Here is a 22,400-nt window from a genome sequence, read left to right as displayed (position 1 = left end):
TTTTTGGTCAACAAATAACTAAATTATCAGAATCTACTTGCCCAGTTGAGGTACAGATTATTTCTAATGCTACAGGGTACATTACCCACAAGCTCACTTACTCTCTAAGTTTTCCCAGGAACGAGCCAGTACTATTCCTCCTAAAAAAGAAGGGACTAAACCCACTATTCAAATATAATAGAGGCACAGGCTCCCATCCACTAAGGACAGAAGTGATATTCTGCCTCTAGCCATGCTATCAACTTGGATTCATTTTACCTGACACGCTTGGTTCCTCTAAGCTATGAAGGAACAGGCTATGAAACAGAAGTTCGTGCTAATCACAGCTCCATAATCTGTAAATGTACACCCTCTACCATACTGCTATTTCACAGATACTGAAAAACTCTTCAAAAGGAAGCAATACATAATGATTTCCACATATTTTCTAAACTAAAAGATTCTATTTCCATGCACAAGATGAAGAACAGAAGGAACTATACAGACTCAAACTGACTTTGAAGTGTACTCAGTACATAAAAAACAGTGACACATTATGCAGCTGTCAAATATATACTTCAAACAATCCTTTGTGCCATATTTAAGAGTTTAGCTATTTGAAACTCACATAAAATTGTAATTTCTTATAATTCTGTCATTGTTAGAAACACTTTGCTAATGAGCAGCAATGAAACTACCAATTACACAACCACACTGTTGTTTTCCTCTATATTGCTATGCTCACAACTGCCAGAAATACATTATTTACAAGCAGAAGATTACCAATGCTCGTTTTAATTTAGATGTAAGTATATGGAATAAGGTTTCTAAGGCAACAACATTTTTCCACAAGCATAATTAGGCTCTATTGCCAAAATACTACCATCACAAACAACTCTCCAAAACAGACTTCCCACATGTGCTGGGTTTTGTGCAACAGAGCACAGAATAATTTTGTCTAGTCATGCAAAGCTCAAAAGTACAGGAAAAAACAAGTACACCTATAGACAGATCAGGAAGACTTAGATTACTAATATAGATCATGGGTTTACACTGGATAAATCAGAATGCATCCTACTTCCAGTGCAAATATGAGTCACAGTCATATGAAATATTTACATTTTGTGTGTTTTTAATCTCTTTAGCGTTCTTCTGCACTGAAATAAATTACTCTCATAGGAGCAAGACTAGACAACTAGGACCTGTATCTCTCTACCTACCATTTTCACCTGCGAAAAGGGGATAAAGATAACAATATATTTTGTTTATATGGTTTGTACTGGCAAAACTCACTTAAAATTATTACTTGTAACATACCACAAAGTACGGGGTCTTCATCTGATCTGTCGTGACAATCTGATAGAGTATTACATAAGAAATGTGGACTTGTGCAGTTCCCATCATTACACTGGAACTGACCAACAGGGCAGTATCGGTGTGGACAGGTAGGGGGCTCATCAGAGCCATCTCGACAGTCCCTCTGTCCATCACATTTCCACCAGATAGGAATGCACCTACAAAGAGAGAATTATGTTTTCTTTGTTGAGAAGTGTCTCTATAAATAAAACAAACAAACAACAACAACAAAAAAACATCCTTTCATGGCACAAAACTGTCTTGTCTCAGTCTAATTTCTTGAAACTACCAAGACAAATTGAAATTCATCTCTTCTGCTTCGTATGTAATTTGTTAGCATGTGACACCAGAAGACTCACTCTAGAAACAGATGATCCTGGCTGACCTCTAAAAGGTGTTCATAGTATATTCATAAGGACCGAATTTTAATGTGTATCTGTGGTAATACCATCTCTCAGCTTTTGAAATCAATCTTCATTTACATTTTTTATCAGGTAATGTATCAATAATTCATTTGTTTAGCACAAGAATTTCATTAGAGATCATCATTGTAACAGTGCTTCAAAAGGTCACCCTACTAGAACCACATCTCATAAGCTCCAGAGTGATACTGTGTCAGCACAGAAGCTCTTTGACTGAATTCCTCACCTCCCACTGCAGCTATATCAGAGAAAGGGGCATTAAATGTTTTGTTGTTGTGGTTGTTTGTTTTCCTGGGACACTCCCAGACAGCATGTACTGGAAAAAAAGGGATACGTTACAAAAAAATGCAAATGGAAAATGGTCCAGGCTTGTGATTTTGACTGGAAATGGTTTCTGGGATCTATAGGTTTCCAGCAACCCAAACTTTAATACATTAGCAATGATATGTAATAGGGAAGAAAAGGTGGAAAAAAAAACATTTAAAGTAGGAGTCTGTAGATATTTTTCCTAAACAAAGTCTGTCTGGTCTTGGCTTCATCTTTCTTAGGACATCACAGAATCATAGTGAGGAGGAATTACTGCTTCTGTGCCCTTTTCAAAAGTCTAAATTGTGAAATATATAATTAATAGGCATCAGAAAAAAGAAGATGGCTGGCTCTTACCTCTCAGTGTCAGCACAGAGGAACTGGGTGCTGGAGCACATTGGAAGGCAGTGTGCTGTACTGCCAAACTGTACAATCATGAAGTTATCGGGACATTCACAGGAATAACCCTGACCACCAGCTTTTATCAGACACAGATGTGAACAACCACCGTTGTTGGTGCCACAAGGATTATTAACTGGTAAAAAGAAAAAAAGAAAAAAAAAAAAAAAGGCAAGAAAAAAAAGAAAAATAAATATTACCACACATTGCAAATCCCAGGACATAATGGTCTCTATCTTCAAGAGACTCCTCTCATACTCTATTGAAAACTTACACATATCGAGTTTAAAAACAAAACCTACATAATCAGGCACTCAGAGAGATAAATACATATAATTTCACACACGTGAAAGGTATACTACTGGTCTTGAATTTTATGAAATTAATTTAAAATAATGCATTTCCATACTGATTCTACTTCAGCAGTTAATCAAGGACCCTTTGTCTGTAAAGCAGAGGACTACATTTATTCTCTGCATTTCAATTCCCTGAGCGAATGGGAAAGTGGAGTCCACTCAGGATCTTTTACATTTGTTTCTAAATAACAGCTAGCCCTCTAAATGCAAACATAATAATGTTTCTCTTACCAAAAGGTTGCCTGTATGGATGGTAAACATGGATGTCAAATGGCCTATGTGTGGTGTTCACAAGAACAGTCCTGTCTGATCCATCATATTTATTTCCCTTTTCAACAGTTCTTGTATTCCAATCAGTCCAATATATTGTGTCTTCAAAAATTGTTATTGCAAATGGGTGAGGCAATGTCCCATCATATACAGTATGACGATGATGTCCATCCAGGTCAGAGTACCTAGATAAAGAAAAATGCACATAACATTCAGATAAATGCTATACAACCTTTTATCTTTATATGTTAATGCTAGATTTTTATTGATGACCAGGACCATATAAAAATGGAATTGCAGCTTCCTTAGTCCTATGACAGAGCACTGCCCTCAGTAAATAAGTTTCAAGATATGCAGAGAAGTAAAACAAGTTATTCTAGGTAAGGAAATGTACATTACAGATAACTTTTCAGACATCCTCTAATGATTTCTGTGTTCTTTCATTAGCACATAACTCGTTTAGACACTGTAGCTGAACCCAGAGAAAGAAAGGCATCAAAAATAGTGATTTTACATTCAATTCTGCCTTGGCTCAGGCAAGGTATAGATATATAGTACATATAACTTGCATATTCAAGCACAGATTGTAACTTTTTTAACCTGAGGTTTTCAATAGTTTTTGGAACATTTCTAGTAGGATCTAGGATGCAAATATATGAACTAGGCTACTATGTCATCCATTTCACCTACTGCTCCAGACTTCCTGATTCTGATTACCTAGAATCAGTGGATAGAAGCATGGTGCTTACAGCATTTACAAAGGCTACCACTGAAATCCAGTATAAGCAAATTATTCAGTTGCTTTTTTCTCTGTGTACGTACTCAATGTAATTTAGATGGGCATCTGCCCAGTAGAGCTTGTCGTTGGTGTAATCTATGGTGAGTCCATTGGGCCACTCTAACTTTGTAGAGATAATCACCGTCTTGTCCTTGCCATCCATGCCTGCTCGTCCAATATAGGCTCGATCTGCCCAGTCTGTCCAGTAAACCTGTCTGTTCAAATAAACATGACTTATTAGGCTTACAGTAAAAATACACTGAAGTAAATATTAGAAGCCAGATCTGAAAGACAGCATTTCTTGCAAAAAAATTAAACCAGATACCAAGGAAGATAAGTAAAAGGTTAATGCATTTACTTGTTATACTAATCACTACAGAAATCAAATAGATGCATGCAAACACAATCATATTTAAGGAATACAATCAGTGCCACATTGTATATCAAAGCTGCACAGGCACGTGTTAACTTTTTTTTAGCCTTGCAGTCAACGTTTCCTTGTCCATATGCAACCAAATTCCACTTTAAATACCAGGCTGACCAGCATATAATGCTAAGAAAAGCAAGCTGCTGTTTTTCCTAAGTTCCAGCTAAGATTTAAGGTCACACAAATCAAAGAGCACACAGCCAAAATTTATTTCAGATTTTCAGAGACAGTGCAAAACTATTTAAAGTACTCTTGAAATGTCATACCCATATTTTGGATGAACAACAACTGCTCTGGGATGCTGAAAGCAGTAAGTGTTGTTGATATCCACACATCGATCCACCAGTTTTTTCCGGAATCTTCCATCAAGTTCAGAGACATAGAGGCAATCTTTGTAGGCATCAACCCAGTACAATTTTCTGAAATGTTTTAGAGTTAATTTACTTTCTTCATTTTACTTCATGTTGAATTTCATTTTTTTTTCCTTCTAGAAGCAATATATCCATGATAAAGGAAGAACACATAGTGTACTAACGTCTACTTCTACAGCATACTCCACTTTGCCCTTTTTACTCCTCTGTACTTGTGTCCACAGTCATTGGTTCCAAATTCAAACTTGCAGTTGCGCAGTTAAGTAATACTATTCCATTTGCCTATAAATTACTAAGCAAGCTTTTTTTCCCCTCCTCTCCTACAACAGCCAAAGAGACAAAGAAAAGCACACAGGCAGTATAATGGATTGTGACTGGAGCTTTAAAGTGTTCACCTTCTCCAGGCTGTCACGTTTCCTCTAATCAAACAAGTGAAAGAGTTGGCAGGTTCTCCTTTGAAAATTACTAGTTATTACTGTTTGAAAGTCTAATTTAAATCTCACTTCAATTTTTTTTTTTTTAACATTTCTTTTACATTGCTTAGGAATTATCTGCAACTGTAATCAAAGATAACATGCAAGCTGAAGCACTGATTTTTGAAAGCCTGCAACAAAATAAAGCATTTTATTTGACTGATTAGAACTAAGGTAGGCTACTTTGAAATTGCCTGCAGTGCTTTTTCGGCTCCAGCATGCACAGGATCACTCCAGAAACAGCCTAAGACTGCCTATACCACTCTGATCAATACTGCGGTACTCCTACCCATGAGGTAGGAGAAATGAGAAAATAATCTTCCCCAGCCTGTAGCACATATCTCTCAGTCTTCACCCTTTACTGAAGCAGCACACCAACTCATCCACCATTATATGATCTTTCAGCCCTTCTGAAGCACCTAAACAAAAGCTGACTGAAAGCATATCTAATGGTAGCTGAATTAATTCAGCAACTATTAGTAAAAGAGCAATAAGATCACTTTGGCTCAAATTAGACTTTTCCTTCCACACCTCTATCAGTCACAAAGCATTTAGGTGCACTGGTAACATAACTTCAGAGACAAAGCAGTGAAAAAACTAATCTGTGAATATGTCAATAAAATCACGCTCTCCTAAGTTCCAATTGTGACTTTCTGAATCACTCTCATTATTCTGAAGAGCTTTGAACTTTTCATACTAAGAGTAATGCAGTCAAAAAAAAAAAAAAAAAAGCAAAACTGATGAAATACAGTCAAGAATACTATCAGAGAAGACACCAAATAACAGCACTTTCTGTGGAAACAGATTAAGCTACTTCATGATGCATTGCAGGCAATTAAAAAATTACCACAATGCTAAGTACTTTCCAATTTTGTCCTCACACTGTCTGCCTTTAGCAAATGATATCAATATCAATGTATGGTTTGACTGTCAAGAGCAAAAAAAGTGCTCTTCATTTTAGTATAGGAGCTTAAGTTCAATAATGTTTATCATTATTTCTTCACTAGAATCTAGCAATCTCTTACGGCACATTGTTTATGAAAATAATGCAGCTTCAACCCTTACATTTCTTCCTTTGCAAATGGAAAAATTTCCAACTGCAAATAATATCAACTACTAGCCTAAGCTCAGAATCCATACCCCCAAGAAAATTTAATTTCCCAGCTGCCTGCTCAGCTCATCTGTTCATCCATAATTTCCTAACATGCTTCTCACGTGAACCATATGCACTACATTATTATTGATGAGAAGTTAACTCTGATATAACCTCAGCAAATAGATAGGAGACCAATTAAACAAAAGCACCATGCAGTGTATTGTAAGACCATAAACTTTCCAGAGCAGCTGTACAATACTGCATCCACAATCCAAATCAATTCAATGCTCTTCAGAGGTTTTTGTAATGAAGTAGAAGGCAAACTCCCTCCCTCCTATCACCTTAGTAGCTCAGAAAGACAGAAAATGTGTTTTCTTACCTGCCAACCCAGTCAACAGCGATACCTTCCCCACTTGGCACATCATCACTTATCACAGTCTCCTTATTTGTTCCATTTAGGAACATTCGTTCAATGACCTTCCTCCCCACATCAATCCAGTACAACCTTTTATCCACCCTGTCAAAGTCCAGTGCCACCACATTTCTCAGTCCTTGCAAAATGAGAGAGTAAGATTGGCCATCTGCTGTGAGATTTCTCAGATAGTAACGGTTGCTAAAAATAAGGTATGGGGAGATATTACTATTTTGTCGGCAACTTTTTCCATCAGGCTCCCGGATATAGCCTGGGGCACACTTACAGATGTAGGAGCCAGCTGTGTTCTCACAAATCTGGCTACATACTGATGGAGTTTCATTGCACTCATCAATATCATCACAAGTTCGTTTATCTGACATAAGTTTGTATCCAGGATGACAAGAACAGTAGAAACTTGTTTGGGTGTCTGTGCAGTCATGATCACATCCACTGATTGAAGGGTCACTGCATTCATTTATACCTAGCAAAGGAAAGAAGCTCTACTCAAGCACTTGACTTACAGAGAAAATAGTGCAGTGATTTTACAATGTACTCTTCTTTCTCTCTCTCTTTCCCTGCCTTCCCCTGAAAATGCTGAATACAAATCTGGGCTGGCTGCTGTACAATAAAAACTATTTCAGCTCTGTTGAAGTCTGTCACCAAACTCACTGAGTGCAAAAAATATGCAAACCAATGGTGGATTCTGGAAATGTAAGAGGAATAATGAAACAATTTATAATCTACATTTACAGTTTACATAATTACCTAACTTTCATGTTTGTCAAAACAATATATAATTGATGTGATTTAATTAAAAAAAAAAAGATTGAATGTACACATTCCTCCACCACTATAGAATAGATATGATTGTAGCTATGAAATTATCATAAATCGTTTTTTTGTTGAATCTGCCAATGCATTTTAAATAGATTAAGACAGTCCAAATAAACCTAAACATACCACATCCTTTTTCATCACTATTATCTAAACAATCATCCAACCGGTTGCAGACTTTAGCCATTTCAATGCAGTTTCCATTGTCACATTTAAAATGATGGGGAGAGCATGTTGCTTCTGGTGTACTACAGAGGTGCTCCAGCTCGTCGGACTCATCACCACAATCATTATCTCCATCACAGATGTAGGCCTTGGCAATGCAGCGTCCATTTTGACAAGTAAACTGATGCTGCTGACATGGTTCATAGATGCAACCCCTCTCATCGCTGGCATCACCACAGTCATTCCGCCTGTCACATCTGAAAAAAAAATTAAAACTTTTTTTCAAATACGAGAAGGCAGCCACTATCTCCAGCGCTAGACACGCTCTCTTGATTTCTAAAGAATGTCACATTATTGGCTCCAACAGAAGAGACTTTCAGAAAACAGAGGCACATTACACAGAGTCTGACCCAGTGAGTCCTGCTTGTATTCTCTGTATCCACTACAATCTGAAGAGAATCACCTCATGAGAGGTAGAAAAAAAGAAAATTAAATGCCAATGCTGAACACTGGGAATATTAACATAGAAAGACTCCCAGTCATTTTCAAGTAAAAATTACCACACGAGTGCAGGGTAGATAAACACTAGTTACAAACCTGTATGCGCTTCGGATGCATAAGCCATTATTACAAGTAAACTCATTCTGTGTGCAAGATCTTCGTGTGCAGTTCTGGTGTTCATCAAGTGCATCACTGCAGTCAGCATCACCATCACAGATCCATGCCCGAGGAATGCACCTCCTGAGCGGGGGGCGATTGTTGGCACATGTGAACTCAGCAGCTGTGCAGCTGCGGTTTGCTAATAGAGAGCACATTCACCAGGTCAGCAAGTTGCATTCTGTATGTAAAACATTCCCTCCAGCATGCAGCCTGGATAACAACACATAATCCACAACAGGGCCATGCTCTTCACCATGTGCAGAAATAGGTATCACTGCACTTTCATATATGAAACTCATACTCATTTCCATCAGTGGACATAGCTCTTCATTGAGGCTGACTAAGAGCCAAAACACTTTGTAACTGCTTACCCAAAGCTGGCACTTGAAGAACTCTGAATCTTCCTAGATACTGATTATGAGCTTTCCACATGTCTGGCCAGATTTTCTGGCTGCTGAGTAGATGTCAGGTTTAGGCTGTCTAGCTCCCGCATTCTTCAAAGTATTCGGTACTCCGACAATCACAGAGATGGAGAACCATTGAAATTAAATAGTGCGAGGTCTGCAAGTGAATCCAGCTGTTTTTAAATCAAGGAGCAGGACCAAGTTTGCCTGACTTTCTTCTCCTCTTTCATCCTCTAAATTGCCTCTAAATCTAAAATATTTTGCTCATTTATTTGTAAAGAAAGTATGCCCAAGCAATGCAGATATTAATACACAGAAGATGTAGTGTGTGATGATTAGGGAGTATCTCTGAAACTGCTGCCCAAATCATACAAACCATGTCTCACTTGAAACAATTCAAAGAGTACTCACAAAATTGGAACACTTTTCTTTCTTTTTTAAGCCAATAAACTAATCTATTTTAATTCAACATAATGAAAATGAAGATACAGGAAGAATGTACCTCATGCTTAAAGTGCACCTTTTTTAGGGATTTTGTTGTTTCATTTTAGGTTTTGTTTGTGTGTGTCTTTTGTGTTCTTTTAATGGAAAATGACTGTCAAATAAATTAATACTAAACACCTACCACAATTGTGTCTTTGATCCTCATCACTCATATCCCCACAGTCATTATCACCATCGCAGATCCATGTTGCTGGGATACATCTGCCATCATCACATCTGAATTGGTCACTTGAACAAGTCCGCACATGAGGCTCTTAAAAATGAATAGAATCACTTTGCTTGTTAAACTAACTTGCATTGATACAATAATCTACTGAAAAAAAGGTGTTTTAGGGAGAATCCTATGACAGTGAAATTTGAAATGTAAAGTAAAAGCTTAGGTAAGAATAGATGTGCTGTTAAGAGCACAGAGTCCCCCTCTGGTCAATTATACTGGCAATCTCTACAAATACTGTACTGTTTGGATTATCAGACTGCTGATCTTGTAATAACTCAAAAGCACCCTGCTTCAGAAACCTGAGACCAGAAGACTAAAATGTGAAAGCAGCATTAAATACAATATGAATACAGTGGTCAGCACATAATGACCCTGTTTTCTTTTACATTATTTATGTAATGAGGATCTGAAGTTGGCATAAGATACAAGACATTTTCACAAGCTGGAGGTGCAGCTCTAGAAATGTGCAAAGGACCAGCCCTACTTAAATCATAGAGGCCTTGTGTTATGTTGCCTTTCACAGTGACAGTAATGACTGTGTTGTCATGTTAGCTCTCAGATACTTCAGTCAGTTCCTCTTTCCCCCTTCTTTTCACCTTCTTCCCTCCTCCCCACACTTACTACCATCAGTTTCTACCATTAGTGTGTGAAGTATTTGCCTACTGCAGTTCTATGATGCTCTTCTGCATACTAGTCAAAAACATTCCTCCATATCCCATGCTCCTTTTTTCCCTAAATGGAATACTGTGCACATACTTCCTGTACAGCAAGATACCTGGTCTCACATCCAAACAGTGACATGAAAAAAATACTTGCTAACTCTCATCACTTGATTCACTGCCACCATAGTCTTAAAAAGAGAGAGGAGGTTACACATTAAGAGAGGAATCAATTTTGGTAATCAGAAGTCTTCATATTCCAAACGCAGCATGAAGTACGTTTACTGACTCTAATTACTCAGTGATTCACATTACTTAGAGTCAGCAAATAAACCTCAAAAGATGCTTATTAGCCACCTAGTCTGGATTCAACTGTTTGCCTGTAAGAGGAACTATAGCTTTTTTCATAAACCATCTTGTCTTTCAGTATGTTTCTTCTGAATGTACACTTACCACAAGAGGCAGGCTCATCAGAGCCATCAGCACAGTCTATTCCTTGATCACAGTACCAATGAGCAGGAATACAGCGCCCCAATGTACAACGAAACTCATTGCTTGTGCAAGTCATTGAGACTGGAAGGAAAAAAAAAAAAACCTATGTATGACTTCTTTCTTCCTGTTACTTTTAAACTCATTTTAAGTAGTTTTTGAGTCTGTGTTATGCAAAAACATAATAATATGCTAGGAAAGATGTCTTCTAGTAGCCTGTCTACAAACTGCTCTTTATATAAACTAGTTTGATCTTAATAAGCAAAATATGGATTTAATTCTTTTCTTACATACACATATCACCTAATGAAGAGAATTCATTCTGCAAGTAGTACTGCACACAACAATTGTAAATATGTTTTATATTTATACTCAAGCTTTGTGCACAAGAAAATGAGTACAGTCCAGCATACTAATTTAATTAGCACCCAAAGTAGGTGGTAGGATACTACATGTGGTAGCCTGCTAATTTCTTCAGTAATTACTGATAATATTCTGCACCCACTGATGATTTTGTGATACCAAAAAGTAGTTTAGCCTTTAAACAAGGTCTTTTATGTTTCTTAATGATAGAAATAAAAGGCAATTAACATATCAGCTTACCACAGTGAGTAGGGCTCTCATCACTCATATCTCCACAGTCATTGTCACCATCACACAAATATGTTCGAGGAATGCAGATGTTTGTGCTTTGACATTTGGTAAAACCAGACTGGCAAGTGCGCTCCGCTTTAAAGAGAGGGAAAAAACACCTCATTGATACAAAAACATAACTCTGTTTAAAGAAGAGAGAAAAAAAAAGAAAAAAAAAAGACTGATCTGGAACCAATCTGGCATGGACTGATCTGACTCATCCAGGGTGCATTTCATCACACATTTTTCAGATATAGATTGTCAGTGATTCCTTATCACTTTCAACCAGAAGTGACCAAAAGACTTTGAAGAAGCTGAACCTGTGATTAAAATTCTCAGATCTGAGACAGCTGCAGACCTACTCCACCCACTCAATACTAAATTAAAAGCAAGGTAATATGCTATACATTTTCACTGCCATCTTTCTCTTCAATAGAGTATAAAAACAGCTTTCCTTGGAAAAATCAAAAAATGTGTAAATAACACAAACCATTTTCCTCTCATTTCTGCTCAAATGCTAAAGTGCACTCATACCTCTTGTTCTATATGGAAACAACGAGGCCACTGCTTTCATTGGGAAAAGTGGTGTCAAAAAAAAAAAGACCAAAGAAATACATGTTAATACTCAGAGGTCAGGGAATATAAAGTGACAAGCATTCACACTGTAATGCTTGCATATAGAACCACCTGATAGTGTGTGAATCACCACATCAGCAACAAATGACTAATAGACTGGGAATTTCAAATGTACAGATTTCACTTAGAATTAAAAAAGTCTTAAAAAATATATTTCAAGAAAACAGTGTTAAAGCAACCTTTTTTTTATTATTATTATTTTTAATTCAACCTAGTAATGATTAAATGCAGTATGCTTAACATAGCATGCTGCAAAGCATACAGTAAAAATCTGCTGTCAAAATCCACGTGAATTCTGCATAAACGTAGATCCTGCATCCAATTTATCTCAAATAATCTTTTTCAAGTCAATGGGATTACTCACAATAGCTAACATTAAGCACTCTAATAGTATTTGCTGGGTCAAGGCAGATTAAAGCAATAGTTATTAAGAAAGATCCCAGGGTACTCAAAAATATCTTTCAAGGATCAGTTTGCTTCAAAACAACACAATCCAGAATCTGTAATGTAAACATAAAAACCTTTTATCCTTTTTGCTACCTTTGTCATAATTCTTCACAATCAAAGAGATTTGCCTCTTCTTCGGTCTAAAGAGTCAGACTCAAATAAGCACTTAGTAATTTGGAGGAACTTACGGCAATTTCTCTCATCTGATGTGCCATTATCATAACAATTGTTTACTCCATTGCAGACATACTGAAGAGATATACATCTTCCATTATTGCACGTAAATTCCGTGTGGGAGTCACAAGTTCGGAATAAGCAGCCAGCCTCATCGCTATTGTCTCCACAGTCATTGTAGTGATCACAGCGGTAATGATACGGCACACATCGCCCATTACCACAGGTAAAAGCTGTTGGCTGACAAGTATGGAAAGCTGAACAAGTAAAAAATAGTAAAAAAATAATTAACGAAGAATATAGTACATGGATAAAACATAATCTAAGTTCTCTGAAAAAGTTGCAAATCAAAACACAACAGTTTTACCTGCCAGGGCAAAGACAGCTGCAAAACGTACTGCATGAAAAGTAAAATACATATTTGAATTAAACAAAGGAGAAATTGGGTTTACATCATATAAAGTTAATAAGGTAACACTTTTGGATTCTAGAGCAAATTAGCTGCCATTCAGACCTAATCATGCACAACAAAGTCTATAAGAAAGCAAGCAACAGATAATTTCCAAACTACAGCTAGAAGATCCCTGATCCTATAGCCATGCAAGCAATAGAAAATACCACACAGCCAGCATAGAAGTTGCATCACTCTCATGTGCAGTTATTTTAAATGCTTACCACACACACTCTCCAACTCATCACTGCCATCACCACAGTCATTGTCGTTGTCACATTTCCATCGCTCTGAGATGCAGTGTCCATTCAAACAGGTGAAGAAACCAGCATCACACCTGGTACCATTATCCACAATGCAGTGCTTGTTATTATTGGCTAAATACCAGCGACCTTCAGATGGGCACTGGCATTCCGCACCAGCTGGACCTACATTCACATTTGACAATTAATACTGATGTTTTAGACAGGGTTTAGTTAAAACTGTCCACAGCCCAAAGTGCAATGAAAATGAAAGGCAATGAAATACTTGTGATCTCCTGCTTAGATAAAAATGTGGCTACTTCGCCAGATTCTTATTTCAGTTAAGCATACCCAAAAACCCACTGAAACCCAAGAGAGTTAGAGTTCCCTACAGTGAGATCAGAGGTTGGAACACCTTAAATGCTTACTGTCCAAGTAATTTTTTGGTGGCTGCAAAATGGTCTCTGATGCTCTATCCCTCAAAAAGCAATAAAAAGTATCTATTCAGTATATTTTCTATCGTATATATTATTGAGATACTGGTATATTAGAAGTACACACTGGTTAATATTATAAAAACCTATATTATTAAAGCGTGCTGCTAAGCTCATTTCACATCCTGCCCCAGAGGAAATAGAAGTTAAAATCTTAGCAAAAAAAAACGTTTTGGTTTAAATTAGGGAAGATGTGAAGATTCTCAACAAAAGTCATCAAGTACGTTGGCAAAGTACCACGATCCTGAGTGGTAATCATCTTGATTGCATTACATAAGTAAAATAATTATTAAACATTTAGAAATACAGAGGAATATTTCAGATGACTCCACGCAACTTAAACTTCTTATATTAGGACTCCTGATATAGGCAATGCTAACAGTTTACAGTCATTAAGCATAGTTGCTTACCTGGTGCACAAATGTGACTGCAACCACCATTGAACTGGTTACAAGGGTTGGTACACTGCTGCTGCTTACTTTTTGCCCAGACATGAATATCCATTGGTCTTTGAGGAAGATTTGTGATCATTACAATTTGATCTGAACCATCATATTTATTAGCTCGGTAAATGCTTCGTGTGTTCCAATCTGTCCAATATATGTGCTGATCAAACAATGTCATAGCAAATGGATGCAGAGCAGTACTAACAATAACCTCACGGTTTGTCCCAGTTAGAGTGCATCGCTCAATTTTTTGCCTAAAATAATAAAGAAATAATAACATCTTAGAGGAAGCCTTTCAACTTAGATACAAAGCCATGCTCTTATTAGTACCATGACTACTATTCAATGCACCAAACAAAGTTAAGAATGCAAACACTGTTTTAGGAAAGGAAGGATGACACCTTTGTGAGCATAGTGTAAACAAAATGAGAATAAGCAGGAGGAAAAAGGAAGGAGTTATGGCTATATGCCTGGCTTTTGTGTTGTCTTGATGCACTAAGATCTAATGAGCACGGCCATTCTTTGAACATCTAGTCCTCATATCTAACCTCATGCTCCTCTGAATAGGGGAAAAGGACTCTCTTAAGTTGAAAAAAGAGGACTCATCTCCCCTGCACTTGAAAGTGAGAATACAGAAAACCTGACTTTGTTTAAAAGAGGAAAGAGGATGTCTCATCTGACATTCTGCATCTGCAACAGGATCCCTAGAACAGAGGGTCCCATTACGGGTTCCCTCCACACAGATGAATCCATGTAAGCGTGCCTTCCTTTCAGAAGATCCCACAGAGGCACAAGACCATAAGAGTCATTATGTTACAGCCATCTTTCTGTCACAGGAGTAGAGACATCTGCAAAACAACTGCTTTTATGAAAGAACCAGATGAAGAAAGTCTGATTGCTGCAGTGATTTCTCAGAGAACATGGGTAAATTTGAACAGATGAAAATGAAGTTGTTTTTAAAAGCTTTCCTGCTGGTGGCAGAAATTCTGCTGGTCCACAGTGAAGGGTAGGGATCTGTATGGTTGGAAAAGCAAGAACCTGATGCTAAATTCCACAGCTGAGGGACATTAACCATGAGCAATGAAAATAAAATGTGCACTGAGATCATGTGCACAGGAGAAGATGCTTATAAAAGTAACAAGTTGAAAGTAAAATGAATGCCATAAAGCACTGGATGAAATCTGCCTTGTGAAATCACAAAACTTCTTGTAGTAGAGCAGTCCCATATCAATATTAAAAAATGATATTTTGTTGCTATCAAATATTTCTTAATTTCTACAACACAAATTATTGAATTTAATTAAAATGTTGAAAACATTTTTTTAAAAGCAAGAAAAATAGATAATAAACTATTCAAATTGATCTAATGAAAATCAAAACTGTGTTATCAATACGTACAGATTTGCATCAGCCCAGTATAGCTGCTGTTCTTCATAGTCCAGGGTAAGCCCATTTGGCCATACCAGATTGGTGCTTACAATAGGTGTTCTGAAGTTTCCACCAAGTGTAGCTCGTTCTATCTTTGCATTAGAGCTCCAGTCAGTCCAGTACATATATCTGTCAATAACACAACTGAAAAGTTAGATTTTCAGCATACAATGCTCACAGAGCTCTTAAATGCCCTAGGTCATCTCCACTCTGGTGTTTCCAATTGAATTGTGGAGTACAAAACTAGGGGAAAAAGAACTACTTCCTCTATTTTATCCCACATTTACAAAGGAATCTTGTAGCAGGGATCATTGGGCTCAACTGGAGTGAACTTCAGAAAAGTTCTTCCAGCTCCTGTGAGAATCCAGTGAAATGAAATATTCTCTTTCTAATCTTTCTTCATTTGACATACACTGTAACACTGCCCCTAACTTCTAAGATCCAAAAATTCTTCTGAGACACTCACAAAGAAGATCAGTAGGAAAGAACTTAAATACATATGAATTTTTATATACAACTTTTAAATAGATCTCTTGGTAGCACTACCTGATTATCAGGGCATAATATTCTTGAAAAAAAAATCTTTGTTTCAACAAATACCCCTTTTTTCTCTGCCTTACACAATGAATGGAGAATGACTAGTTGCTTGAAAAACAGCTGCTTGGAAAAATCGTTCTCATTTACCACACAGTATCTAGCTCCTAACCTCACTCCGTGGAGCTTCGTTCACTATATGTTCACAAGTGTTCTAAAAAAAAAAAAAAAACCCTAAAAATTGAAAATAATAATAATAATAAAATCAATTAATATAAATATAATTTCCAAGGCTGAGATCAGCTTGAAAACTTAAATATTCAGATTTCAGGCAATTCCTCACAGCTGAAATCTAGGGCTTAGAATAGGAATATCCAGTAGTCTTCATCTAAGTCCAAACTACAGTTTCACCTGCAATGACGATAAGGCATACAAAGTACAGCACATACCCTCTGCAGGGATCTAATACTACAGCTCTTGGTCGTGGGACCCGGGCAATCACAGTGCGGTTAGAACCATCCACAGCCATTGAGCTGATAGTCTGATTGAGGTAGTCACTGTAGTAAACTCTGTTGTTGATCCAGTCAAAGGCTATGCCATCTGGAGTTCCCAGGTCTTAGACATATGCAAATACACAAACAAAACAACTGAGTACAGTATTCTGAGATATTGCAATACTCTTACTCTCTTATAATACATCAACAAAAAGATTTTCTTGAAATACAATTGATGTCAATGCAAATGTGACCATTTAAAGATCTAAATAACTAATAATTCAGACTTCAGTAGTCCTGTGCTTGCATTAGGGTTGTAAAGAGCTAAAGAAGTAACAGGAAACATCCCTCACTCCCATCCTGCAAGATGGGACAAGAAAATATAAAAGACTATTAGAAGAACAACACATTGAAAAGACAAAGTGAGCATTTTATCAGTTGCCTTAAATAATCAGTCTACCTTGATGGTAAGCATAACAATACTGGCTGAGCTAATGCTAAGTGCTGCAGCCTTTGTTTTCCAGTATCTGATTATTCTGAATCACAATTCAATTCACTTACCAGATGCAACTACTATTGGAGTGCCAGTTCCTGAGTAAATACTAATATAACTGATTCTTCCAGCCCCTGAAGGATAACTTTGTGTAAAATATATTCGATTGTTTATGCTGTCAAAATCCAGAGCCACTGCTGTTCTTAACACATGGACTGCACGGAAGGGAGGACTGTGATTTTCAGGATCCAGGTGAATACTTCTGAGGGCATTCTCAAGGGCAAAAATCAAGTAATCATCAGTTGAAATGGTACATCTCTTGCCATCACTGTCCAGTGCGCCAAAGGCACAACCACATTTTGGTGTCTGCACATCAGGTAGGGCAAAACACAGATGGGAACAGCCTCCATTATTGTCCAAACAAGGATTGTTGTTTACGTCAGTGGGTGAACGTGACTGAAAATGACTGTCGTAAATAGTAACATCCCTTAGCCAATTAATGTTGTCTCGTATTACTGTTGGTTGATCAGTATTGCCTGGCTCCTTGCTGGCTTGAAACACTTTTTTCAGGTTCCGATCCACCCAGATCATCGAATTCCCAAAGACAGTGATACCATATGGAGTTGGATAGCGACTGCCATAACGCACAATTTCAACATCACCACCATAAGGCTGAATTCTTGCAATCATGTCTAAGGAATCATCAACCCAGTAAATGTAGCCATTGCTGTGATCTATGGCCAACCCACGAGGTGTGACAATGCCCTCAGATACCAGAACTGTTCTGTTGGTACAGTCCAAAAATGAACGTTCAATCTTCGGATTTTGCCCATAATCTGCCCAGAACAAATATCTGTTTTTTGGATCTACTACTATGTGCCTTGGCATATCTATGGTAGTTTTAAGCAGAACACGGCGATAAGTTGTGTTTAAACGTAGAACTTCAATAAAAGTCTGTGTCAGAAATGCATTTGTAAAATACAGATTTCCTGCATTTAAAACAAATGGGGAAAAAAAAAAAAAAAAAAAAAAAAGACGACAGAAGTTAATACACAGCATCACCACTTGAGAAACATGAGCTGATAAAATACTAAACTATAAAGAGAATATCCATAAACATTTCAGAAGTAAAGAGCTGAAGGTACACAGCTTCACTTTGAGGAAAAAAAATAAGAGATGATCAAAATTAAAACAGTGGATTAATTTTAACATCCTTATTGATTTCCATAGAGAAAATAAGTGGCCAATGATGAAAATTGCATTAACTACAGCCTAAAATATTTATTGTTATTACACAGCAGCTTTTGGCTTCCATATCCATACTCTTTACCTTTTACAACATAGAACTACGAATTTTGTGTTGTGGCACAGAACTGAATACAGAAACTACCAAGTGCCCAGTAGATGATTCTTCTGAAATCTGTCCCAAGTAGCCTATCAATCTCCAGAAGGACTTTTGAAAAGCATATATATAGCATGCATATGTGTAATACTGAACAAATAATAGCTACTTTGTTGCATAAAGAAAAACAGTCTCCTAAATTTCACTATGCTTACCTGCTACCCAGTCGATTGCAATGCCACGGATTCCATTTTGTCCTATTCCATTTGTAACAACATTTCTAAAGTAAGAACCATCAGGTTTAATTTTACGTATTGCATTCTGAGAAGAAACCGTGCTACTGAAGTCGCACCAGTAAATGAAACCAGAAGGCATGTGAACATCCACATGAAGCACATTCCGTCCTGAAAAGTAGTAAGTCATCAGCTTTAATATAAACTAGTGTACTCGAAACATCAAATTTCATGCAGGCAAGAAATGCAAAAATATTAGGTATAATAAGATCTCATCTAACTAGAATTGTCACATACCTCTTCCTGCTAGTGGTACCATGGCTTCAGAGTGATCTGATGTCTCTAAACTAAATCCTTTAATTGCAGAAAGCATAGAAACAATTACAAATGAATTGTATGGAGAACAGGTTCTGTTATCAGGATTTAGCTGAAAGCCAGTAGCACACGCACAGGAGAACAATCCACCAGGTATGGGTAAGCAAAGTTGTTGACAAAATCCAATATTATTACTGCAGCCATTTGAGGAACCAGCAGAATCTGTAAAAGGACGATGTAAAAACACAAATATCTGAACTGTATTATCACAAAACTCCAGCAGATGTACAACCAAATTCATATGCTTGCACGGTATGAACAACAACCTGGTAAAAAATATCTTAATTGCCATTTAAGCATTATGTGTCAGTAATCAATCTGTTGGTATTTTCTTATTTAAGATCAATGGATCAAAGAATCAGACAAAAATATACATAAACTTAAACACTTCTGGCACATCAAACAATTTGTTTTTAAGGATATTGTGTCTCTAATGGAAGTTAGAGTTCTCGCAAGTTGGCAATCTTGAAATAGCTCTATAGCAAATACTCACTGTCTCTATAATAAACTCGTAGGCATTTCAGTCTTGGGACGTTGTCTCTCAGTACTACTTTGTTTGCTCCAGTAAACTTGTCAACTCGTTCAATAACTTCATAATCTCGATCAGTATAGTACAGAAAGGTATCATACACTGCAATTCCCCACGGATGAGAAAGATGAACCACAAGAGTCACACGATTTGTACCATCCACATTGCCTTTCTCAATCTAAGAAATCAATTGAAAGTTTAACATTACAGTTCTTATAATAATATATGTTCAATGTTACAATGCAAAATTAAAATACAACATATGCTACTAAAATCTTTCCATGGACACAATCTTTATCTGCCTATCATAGAGAGCAACAAAAGGTTAGCAGAATGTTAACAGAGATTTGTTTCTTCATTCAAATAATCATTTATTTTTAAAGGTAATAGTAACTGTTATTCAGATTTTGCCTGGTCCTGCATTTTCCAGCTCCATTAGTAAACTGCAGTGACTGAATTAGTCTTTGGAATCACAAACACACAAATAAACAGGTAACACCAACTATTATAAAAGTATCACTTACCATTCCTGTGCTTGTGACAGCCCAGTACAACTTTTGTTCTTTAATATCAATGGTGATGAACTCTACATGATCAAGGTTGCCAGTGAAGAGGGTTTGAATGCCTGATCCATCCATGTTTGCACTGGCAACCTTTGCTGGAACTCCACTGTCAGTTCCCTGGTCAGTCCAATACAGCTTCCTGTAACACAGAAACACATTACCACACCTACTAGCAAAGCTGGATGGAAATCAATGGCCCATCAACAATAAAGCAAATGCTTAAATCCGTCTCCTTCCTCCGCCAAATACTTTGGCACATGAGAAATAGAGACCACTTGGAACTGAACCTCAATGAAAAAAAAAAAGAGAGATCTTGATTTTTTATTTTTTTTCAGTCATTCTGAGATCTTTTTTAATTAAAAAGAAAGTCAAGTGTAGGGTAAACTAAGGAAAACGGACATTCATTCAACAACATATGTAGTCACGCAACCTATTTTCCAGGCCTTTGAAAGAATAAATTAAAAAAGAACAAACAACCTATATCAAATCCGGGATTGAAGCTAAAGACCTTAAACATTATGAAAAATGTAGAATACATATTCAAGTGCAAATACAACTGCAATTTTAGTGATTTACCCCCTTGCTGGATCAACTGTCAAACCAATTGGCATGCCGGCTCCCAGAGAGGTACCATCATTGGTGATCAGAGTTTTCCTGTACATTACTTCACCGTGCAGCTTCAGGACCTATGCAAACATTGAACTCATCAAATTACGTAATACTGAACTTAGGATAATTATATGAAAAGAAGTCTAAATCCACCAAGAGTTGAAATTGAAAGAAACTTGTTCAAACACTATGAAGAAAAACCAAGTTGCTTGGTACTTTCTTCTCTCACATGCATGAAGAAGCTCAGAACATGCCAATATTAATACTAAAGTATCCTAGGTAAAAATAAAAAATAATAACAAAAAACAATTCCAAATCTTCCAGCTTCCATAATATATTGATGTTGAGTATAACAGGCTGAAGGCACTGAAGGAATTCTGATTTTACACATACAACTTTGTATCTGTTTAAATTAGGTAAGTTATAGAGTACATATTTATATTTTAGAACAAGGAAATTCACAACGACTTATTCACACTTATCACTATATTACATGTTGCTTATCCTCTATTTCCCTACTCTAAATGGCATTTTTATTTTTCACATGCTAACAGACTGCTTGCCCCCAGTAAGATACAGAATAGGACCGGAGCACTGGGAACTGGATCTTAGTGCATTCCATGGCCACATTCCTTTACGGTCAGAAACAATGCAGTAGGATTTTTTATTTGAAGTGAAAATATTAATGAAAGTAGTAATAACTACTATGTTAGGAAAGTTTGTATGTGAAACACTAGGAGCCTACTGACTTGAAGAAAAAAAGATCCATGCACAAATAAAGTTCCCAGAATACACTGCTTTTAAAATCTTTTAACTGTGCTCAAATTTGTTAGTTTCTTCAAGCGTGCAAATCACTTTTCTTCATACTATCTGTATGCTTTAGAAAAAAATAAATCTAATTTCTGATTTTCACCAAAAAATAGTTCTAATTTCCAACTGTATATGTAGCAGCAATATAGCCAGGCTCTTAGTTTTCAGTTGTTCTTAAACATTACCTCGATTGACTGTGTTCCTGGGTTACTGTAATAAAGGTTTGCAGAGATCCAGTCCAATGCTAGGCCAATAGGAGCACCAATAACAGCTGCTGGAGCAAAAACTGTCCTGTTAGATCCATCTGATCTCACTCTGTGAATTTCACCCTTCAAAAAATAACAAGTGTAAACATCCAGAGCAGTTTCATCAAAAACAAACAAAAAAAAAGAAAACCTGATTTATTCCAACTATGTGAGCAGATATTTCATAGTACAATCTTTTCTTAGAAAAATAAAAATTTAGCAGTAGTATTCTTATATGCTCAATCCATAAGGACGGTAAAAAAATTATTGTAAATTGTAACTATATGGTATGAAGAGGCACTATATATAGTTCATTAACCAAAGTGATTCACAGAAATAAAATGGCTGAAATGTCTATTTTTAAGCTATATGTAGGCACACTACTGTAGATTTGTATTTTATTCTCAAAAGATTTTTACCAGGATACCTCAATTAGCCAACTTAAATAACTCTCGCATTTAATACAGGAAAATGTTGTTCTCTATAAGCGTAAAGAACCAAAATTCTAACAAACTGTAATAGAAGAATCAAAACTGATATTAACCCTGCAGTTTTCCCAGAATGATCTCTGAAATGAATTATCACTTGCAGGTTCAATCGTAAGTGATGTTACAGTGATAAATTGATACAGTGACAAAACAG

General features: G+C 36.7%; 1 protein-coding gene across 3 annotated transcripts in view; it reads right to left on the bottom strand.

Annotated features, from left to right (window-relative positions):
* Positions 1 to 22,400, bottom strand: part of LRP2 (LDL receptor related protein 2) — an 82,666-nt gene that overhangs the window by 5,542 nt on the left and 54,724 nt on the right. For 2 of the 3 annotated variants that reach the window (XM_015868565.2, XM_015868566.2), the window contains 23 exons: positions 21,699 to 21,842; positions 20,671 to 20,780; positions 20,056 to 20,233; positions 19,496 to 19,709; positions 18,925 to 19,164; positions 18,610 to 18,798; positions 17,121 to 18,041; positions 16,515 to 16,680; positions 15,502 to 15,660; positions 14,068 to 14,357; positions 13,146 to 13,349; positions 12,485 to 12,727; positions 11,184 to 11,309; positions 10,545 to 10,664; positions 9,337 to 9,468; positions 8,245 to 8,446; positions 7,609 to 7,904; positions 6,613 to 7,129; positions 4,560 to 4,712; positions 3,911 to 4,081; positions 3,050 to 3,273; positions 2,421 to 2,598; positions 1,297 to 1,493 (listed from right to left, as the gene is read on the bottom strand). In XM_015868565.2, coding sequence (XP_015724051.1) covers positions 1,297 to 1,493; positions 2,421 to 2,598; positions 3,050 to 3,273; positions 3,911 to 4,081; positions 4,560 to 4,712; positions 6,613 to 7,129; positions 7,609 to 7,904; positions 8,245 to 8,446; positions 9,337 to 9,468; positions 10,545 to 10,664; positions 11,184 to 11,309; positions 12,485 to 12,727; positions 13,146 to 13,349; positions 14,068 to 14,357; positions 15,502 to 15,660; positions 16,515 to 16,680; positions 17,121 to 18,041; positions 18,610 to 18,798; positions 18,925 to 19,164; positions 19,496 to 19,709; positions 20,056 to 20,233; positions 20,671 to 20,780; positions 21,699 to 21,842 — 5,374 coding nt within the window. Of the gene's footprint in view, positions 1 to 1,296; positions 1,494 to 2,420; positions 2,599 to 3,049; positions 3,274 to 3,910; positions 4,082 to 4,559; positions 4,713 to 6,612; positions 7,130 to 7,608; positions 7,905 to 8,244; positions 8,447 to 9,336; positions 9,469 to 10,544; positions 10,665 to 11,183; positions 11,310 to 12,484; positions 12,728 to 13,145; positions 13,350 to 14,067; positions 14,358 to 15,501; positions 15,661 to 16,514; positions 16,681 to 17,120; positions 18,042 to 18,609; positions 18,799 to 18,924; positions 19,165 to 19,495; positions 19,710 to 20,055; positions 20,234 to 20,670; positions 20,781 to 21,698; positions 21,843 to 22,400 lie in introns of those variants that run through there. The other variant, XM_015868568.2, reaches the window with a different exon arrangement.

The sequence above is a fragment of the Coturnix japonica genome, chromosome 7, assembly GCF_001577835.2.
Source record: "Coturnix japonica isolate 7356 chromosome 7, Coturnix japonica 2.1, whole genome shotgun sequence".
Lineage (NCBI taxonomy): Eukaryota > Metazoa > Chordata > Aves > Galliformes > Phasianidae > Coturnix > Coturnix japonica.
This window is presented reverse-complemented; position numbering and strand designations above follow the sequence as displayed.